Source organism: Nicotiana tomentosiformis, chromosome 1 (assembly GCF_000390325.3).
Source record: "Nicotiana tomentosiformis chromosome 1, ASM39032v3, whole genome shotgun sequence".
In the NCBI taxonomy this organism is placed as follows: Eukaryota; Viridiplantae; Streptophyta; class Magnoliopsida; order Solanales; family Solanaceae; genus Nicotiana; species Nicotiana tomentosiformis.
The window spans coordinates 41,317,718-41,324,654 of record NC_090812.1 but is presented as its reverse complement, the minus strand read 5'-3'; the positions used below and the strand labels follow the sequence as shown (position 1 = coordinate 41,324,654).

At 40.3% G+C, this 6,937-nt stretch overlaps 1 protein-coding gene across 1 annotated transcript; it reads left to right on the top strand.

Moving 5' to 3' along the window:
- The first annotated feature begins 3,154 nt into the window (after positions 1 to 3,154).
- LOC138906122 (uncharacterized) lies at positions 3,155 to 4,888 on the top strand. The gene is made up of 2 exons (XM_070194645.1): positions 3,155 to 4,198; positions 4,424 to 4,888. The coding sequence occupies exons 1-2, from the start codon at positions 3,155 to 3,157 to the stop codon at positions 4,886 to 4,888; spliced, it is 1,509 nt and encodes a 502-aa protein (XP_070050746.1).
- The last annotated feature ends 2,049 nt before the right edge of the window (positions 4,889 to 6,937 follow it).

Sequence of the window (6,937 nt, the reverse complement as noted above, 5' to 3'; positions counted from 1 at the left end):
CATGATTAAAGGGGAAGTGGAGCGTGTCAGGAGATGGGTATAGGGTAATGGGCTACTGATATTGGGTTAAGGGGTATTGGGCCAAGGTTTTGGTCCGAAAATTAGCCTTATATTGGGTTAACAATTAAATACACCAAAATTATTTAAAATAATTTATATAAAAAAAATTAATAAATAATAAAAATATTACTTATGCAATAAAATAATTAAAAATAATAACTTAACATTATAAAAATATAAAAATGCTATTTTAACATGAATAATGTAATAAATATAATTATGCATAGAATATAGGCTATTACTGCAAAATTATGTAAATAGCTCCAAGAATGCAAATATAATTACATGAAACAAAGTAAAAATATTATGAAATATATATGTGGATGCAAATAATAAATTTAGATGATTAAGTCATCACAAAATAATTTGAAGAAGTAATAAATATTTTGAACAATTAAAATGCGAGAAAAATCAATTTTAAAGCTTTAAGAATTATAGAAAATACTTATTTAACCCTTGTAAATTAGGTAATGATGCAAAATGATATTTTGAAAGTATATACTATTTGAAAAAATATGAGGGCAAAATTGGGTATCAATATTCCCATGAACGAACTCTCGGAAAGTCGTGTGATGATTCAAGGATTCAAACAAGGGGGTCAAAGAGCCATAGGTGCAATCAGGTTGGGAATCACCATTGAAGATATGCAATCAAGTACATGGTTGCATGTGATCGATGCAAATACTTCATACAACGTCTTGCTTGGAAGGCCTTAGATACATGAGAATAAAGTAGTTCTATCTACCTACCATTAATGTTTAAAATACTACGAGGTTGAAGTCGAGAAGAAGATAGTTGTTAATGATGAGCCATTCACCGAGGCTGAGTCACACTTCGCTGATGCAAAGTCCTATTTGAAGAACCGCATTGTGAAGGAGCTAAAAGTTGATGATGTCATAAAAAGCAAGAATGACGAGCCCACAACTAAAAGAGCTGAGGTTACTGCTGGTAGAGACAAAGCTGTTACTGAGGAGGTACAACCTAACTCGATTAAATTTTATAAAGGGGATATTGCGTCATATGGCAAGAAAGTAACTCCTGCACTCCAATATGTCCCTAAAAGGAAGAAAGATGAAGGTGAATCATCTAATCTCCAAACTAACATGCTAAAGGAGTTAACTTTGCTGGTAAAACGAATTGAGGCAGTAAAGTTGTCCTCAAAGCCACTAGCAGGGTTTGTGGCCCAAAATCATTTGCAGAATGTGGCACTCCCTACAAAGCGAACAAATGAAGGTTTTGATCCTAACGCTTACAGGCTATTTGCAAAAGCTGGATACAATCCCAATGAGCCGTCAAAGTTAGGGAAACTCCTATCAGAAGTTGCAATGAGGCAACCACGTGAAGGTTTGGGATACAAGCAATCATCACCAGTGCACATCTCCATAAGAAGGGCGAGCAGCAATTATATCACGGTAGAAGATGAATCTGCCGCTTCTAACAAGCCTTCCGTCTTTGATTGACTTGGAAAATCAAATGTGAGGACTTCCGTGTTTGATAGATTGGGTCCATTAAAGAAAGGGAGTAAGTTCCAGAGAAATTATCGAAATACAAGAACACCCGCTTTGCCCAAAATTCATAATATCTCTAAGGATTTCCAAAGTTTGGTTCCTTCTAGAATGAGGCGACAAACAAAAGTCATGATTTCATGTGATGAGGTACTAAATGTGAATCCATACACTGTGGTCTACACTAAAGAACATGATGAAGAAAGTGTGGGTTCTTCGTATCATGTTACTGCACAAGGCGAGCACGGTGTTTCATCTCTAATGGAGGATGACGAGAAATTAGAGGATGTTTCACCGTGTTATCACATATCCTTCAATGATGGGGACCTTCAAGAAGATGAAGATGTGAAAGATGCTCCCCCGGAAATTGAAGAAGGGGTGAAGGCAACGATTGATGCCTTAAAAGAAGTTAACCTTGGCACAGATGAAGAACCAAGGCCCACATACATAAGTTCTTTACTAGCAATCGATGAAGAAAGCACTTATATCGAGTTACTCAAGGAGTTCAAGGATGTCTTTGCTTGGAGTTACAAAGAGATGTCTGGCTTGGACCCTAAAATAGCAGTTCATCACCTTGCAGTCAAGAATGGCGCTCGTCCTGCTAAGCAAGCCCAAAGGCGCTCTAGGATGGACTTGGTTCCCTTGATCGAAAGTGAAGTTAACAAACTCATCGAAGCTGGCTTTATTCACGAAGTTAAATACCCAACATGGGTCTCAAGTATTGTACCTATAAGGAAGAAGAATGGCCAGATTCGGGTGTGCATTGACTTCATAGATCTCAACAATGCATGTCCCAAAGATGAATTCTCGCTTTCTATTCCAGAGCTGATGATCGATGCTACTACTGGTTATGAGGCAATATCTTTCATGGATGGTTCGTTGGGCTATAACCAAATTCGCATGGCACCAAAAGATGAAGAGTTTACTATATTCCGCACCCCCAAGGGTATTTATTGCTACAAGGTAATGCCCTTTGGCTTGAAGAACGCTGGTGATACTTACCAAAGGGCTATGCAGAATATCTTTGATGACCTTCTTCACAAGAATGTTGAATGCTATGTGGACGGCTTGGTGGTAAAATCGAGAAAGAGGGGCGACCACTCAAAAGACTTGAGGATGGTGTTTGAATTTCTCCAGAGGTACCAACTTAGGATGAATCCATTGAAATGTGCCTTTGGAGTTACTTCTGGAAAGTTCCTTGGTTTCATTGTCCGACATCAAGGGATCGAACTGATCAAGACAAAGTGGATGCAATTTTGAAGATGCCTGAGCCTCGCGATATTCATGAATTGAAAAGTCTACAAGGAAAACTAGCATACCTTAGGAGATTCAAATCAAACCTAGTTGGGAGGTGCCAACCATTCAGTCGCCTCATGAAGAAAGACGTTCCTTTCAAGTGGGACCAAGCTTGTAGCAATGCCTTTGAAAGTATCAAAACTTACTTGATGAAGCAGCCAGTTTTGGTAGCCCCTATACTTGGAAAGCCGCTAATACTATATATTTCAGCACAAAAAAGGTCCGTTGGAGCGTTGTTGGTCCAAGAAAATAGTTAAGGGAAAGAAAACTCCCTTTACTACTTGAGCAGGATGATGACACCAAATGAGCTGAATAATTCGCCAATCGAAAAGTTATGTTTGGCTCTAGTCTTCTTAATCCAAAAGTTGAAGAACGACTTTCAAGCTCATGTCATTCGTTTGGTTTCTAGAGAAAATACCTACAAGTTCGTGATGTCAAAACCTGTCCTTAGTGATCGACTAACAAGCTGGTACCTCCAGTTTCAACAATTTAAAATTGTGTACATCCCTCAAAAGGCTATAAAAGGACAAGCGTTAGCGGACTTCTTGGAAGATCACCCTATACTTGATGATTGGGAGCTAAGTGACGAACTACTTGATGAGGACGCAATGGTCATTGAAGTTCAACCTCCATGGAAGATGTACTTTGATGGTGCTGCACATCCCCGAGGAGCTGGTGCTAGTGTAGTATTTGTCACTTCTCAAGGTGAAGTTCTGCCCTACTCTTTTACGTTGACGCAACTCTGCTCTAACAATGTTGCTGAGTATCAAGCACTAATATTTGGGCTTGAAATGGTTGTCGAAGTGAAGCGGTTGCAATTGCAAGTCTTTGGTGACTCTCAGTTGGTGATCAACCAACTTTTAGGTAGTTACGAGGTCAAGAAACCTGAACTACGCCTATATCATGATTATGCTAAAAACATAATAGGGTGGGTCAGTGACGTGACTATTCAACATGTGCCAAGGAAAGAAAATAAGAAGGATGATGTTTTAGCTGCCCTAGCTTCATCGTTAACCCTGCCTGATCAAGCGCAAGTTACTGTATGCCAAAAATGGGTAGTACTGCCACCATATGAGGCTGAAGGTAAAGAAAATGAACTCAAGCATCTTGTCACTATTTCTGAAGCTGAGAAAGAAGAATGGCTACAGCCTATTATCGACTACTTAAGCTATGGGATACTTCCAGAAAATCCGAGGAGAAGGACTGAAATTCGTCGTCATGCACCTCGTTTCCTTTACTACAAAGATATGTTATACAGAAGGTCATTCGAGGGAGTACTCTTGCGATGCTTAGGGGAAGAAGAAGCACTCGAAGCTCTCCAAGAAGCACATTCTGGGGTATGTGGGTCATATCAGTCTGGACCAAAGCTCCACTTCCATATAAAAAGGATTGGATATTATTAGCCAATGATGGTAAAAGATTGCTTGTACTATGCTCGAAGATGCAAGGCTTGTCAATTCCATGAAAATTTTATTCAGCAACTGCCTGAAGTGTTGCACCCGACTGTTGCATCCTGGCCGTTTGATGCTTGAGGATTGGATGTTGTTGGACCACTGCCAAAGTCCTCTGGTGGGCACCTATACATCTTGGCTGCAACTGACTACTTCTCAAAATGGGCTGAAGTTGTTGCTCTTAAGGAAGTAAAGAAGGAAAATGTTGCAAGTTTTATCAGAGTAAACATTATCTATCACTTTGGCATTCCTCGTTACATAATAACGGATAATGGAAAGCCGTTTGACAATAGGTTGATGAACAAGATTTGTGAACTCTTTGGCTTCAAGCAACGTAACTCTTCTATGTACAATGCTGCCGCCAATGGTCTAGTTGAGGCACTCAACAAGACTCTATGCAACTTGTTAAAGAAAGTCATCTCCAAATACAAACGGGATTGGCATGGTCGTATGGAAGAAGCTCAGTGGGCATATAGGACAACTCTTTACACACCAACACAAGTGACCCCTTATGCACTCGTTTATGGAGTCAAAGTTGTCTTGCCGCTCAAGCGTAAATACCTTCATTACGATTAGCTATTCAAGAAGGGATCATTGATGAAGAAAATGCTCGACTTCGATTAGCAGAGTTGGAGGCTCTTGATGAGAAGAGGTTGGAAGCTCAACAGAGTCTTGAATGTTATCAAGCTCGTTTGTCTCGCGCCTTCAATAAAACAGTTCGCCCAAGATCCTTTCAAGTAGGAGATCAAGTCCTTGCCATAAGAAGACCCATTACTACTTCCCATAAACTTGTAGGGAAGTTCACTTCAAAATGGGATGGGCCATATGTCGTGCAAGAACCTTATTCAAGTGAGGCTTACAAGCTGGTTGATGCAGATGGCATGAGAATCGGCCCTATCAATGGCAAGTTTTTAAAGAAGTATTATCCTTGAAGTTGCAACGCTCCTTGACGTATGAGCCTAAACTGCATGTTCCTACACTTCTGGCCCACATGAGTCTAAACTATGTACGGAAAACAAAAAAAAAGTTCACTAGGTTGAAAACCTTGAAAGAGGCGGCCTAGGGAAAAGTTAGGACAAAAAAATAAAAAATAAAAACAAATTCCACGAGATTGAAAACCTTGAAAGAGGCGGCCTAGGCAAAAGTTAGGACAATTAAAAAAAATCACCTATTATGAACTACGGTATAACTTGATCCTCTTCGCCGAGGTACGTAGGCAGCTTAGAGTTTCATTCTAAATTCAGTCGCATAAGTTCAAAAGATACATATTGCCCCAATAGTTGTCCAAATGAAGTATGATAGAAGTAATTCATTCAACCAGCACATGAAAATTGGTCTGAAATATCATTCTTCTATTGAATCTTGGATCTCATATGACTTAGAGGGAGCAAGCCTCCATGGTAAACTAGTGTCTTCAATTGGATGATTATAGTCTTTTAGGAGGCTACCAAGTATTTGCACTGAAGTCCGGGGGTTCACTATGTCTTCATGTTCGCCAAATCTTTAAGTCTGCCGGTCTTCAAGTTCTTCAGTCTTCAAGTCGAAATATTTAAGCCCTCCAAGTCTTCAAGTTGAAGTCTTCAAGTCTATCAGTCTTCAAGTTGAAGTCCTCAAACTCGTCGGTCTTCAAGTTAAAATATTTAAGCCCTCCAAGTCTTCAGGTTGAAGCATCAAAGTCCGTCGAATCTTCAAGTCCATCAAATCTTCAAGTTTGTCGGTCCTCAAGTTGAAATCTGCAAAGTCCGACAAGTCTTTAAAGTCCTCCAAGTGTTCAAGTTGATGTCATCAAGTCCACCAAGTCTTCGAGTTGAAACTTTCTAATTTTCCAATCTTAAGGTGGACATTTAAGTTCCTGTGCACCTTAAGTTGGCCTCTTCGTGGGTTTGTCCTTAAAAGGAACTATACTTTCCAATCTTAAGGTGGACATTTAAGTCCCTTTGCACCTTAAGTTGCCCTCTTTATGGATTTACCCTTCTATATGTTGCCATGGATTTGTCCTCTATATGATGTTGAGGATTTGTCCATCTATTTGTTGCCATGGACTTGTACTTCGATATGCCGTATGAACCTTTGCGTCTTGAAATGGCCTCCGGGTTTTGGGCGGGGATGAGTATCCATCCCTTCACATCATGAGAGTAATCTCTCCGATATTCAGGCCACCTTGAGAGTAATCTCTCTGATATTCGGGCCACCCTGAGAGTAATCTCTCCAATATTCGGGCCACCCTGAGAGTAATCTCTCCGATATTCGAGCCACATTGAGAGTAATCTCTCCGATATTCGGGCTATGATAAGTATCCATCCCTTCACACCTTGAGAGTAATCTCTCTGATAGTCGGGTCATCTTCAGATTAATCTCTCCGATAGTCGGGCCACATTGAGAGTAATCTCTCTGATAGTCGGGCCACCTTGAGAGTAATCTCTCTGATAGTCGGGTCATCTTGAGAGTAATCTCTCCGATAGTCATGCCACATTGAGAGTAATCTCTCCGATAGTCGGGTCACCTTGAGAGTAATCTCTCCGATAGTCGGGCCACCTTGAGAGTAATCTCTCCAATATTTGGGTGGGGATGAGTATCCATCCCCTCACACCCTAAGACTGCTTCTTCATGCGTGGATCATCTTGT

Bases quoted from the DNA above. Each gene is read 5' to 3' on its own strand.
- LOC138906122 (XM_070194645.1), top strand. From the start codon at position 3,155: ATGACACCAAATGAGCTGAATAATTCGCCAATCGAAAAGTTATGTTTG. The intron at 4,199-4,423 runs GTATGTGGGTCA...CCACTGCCAAAG, and splicing joins TCCAAGAAGCACATTCTGGG to TCCTCTGGTGGGCACCTATA.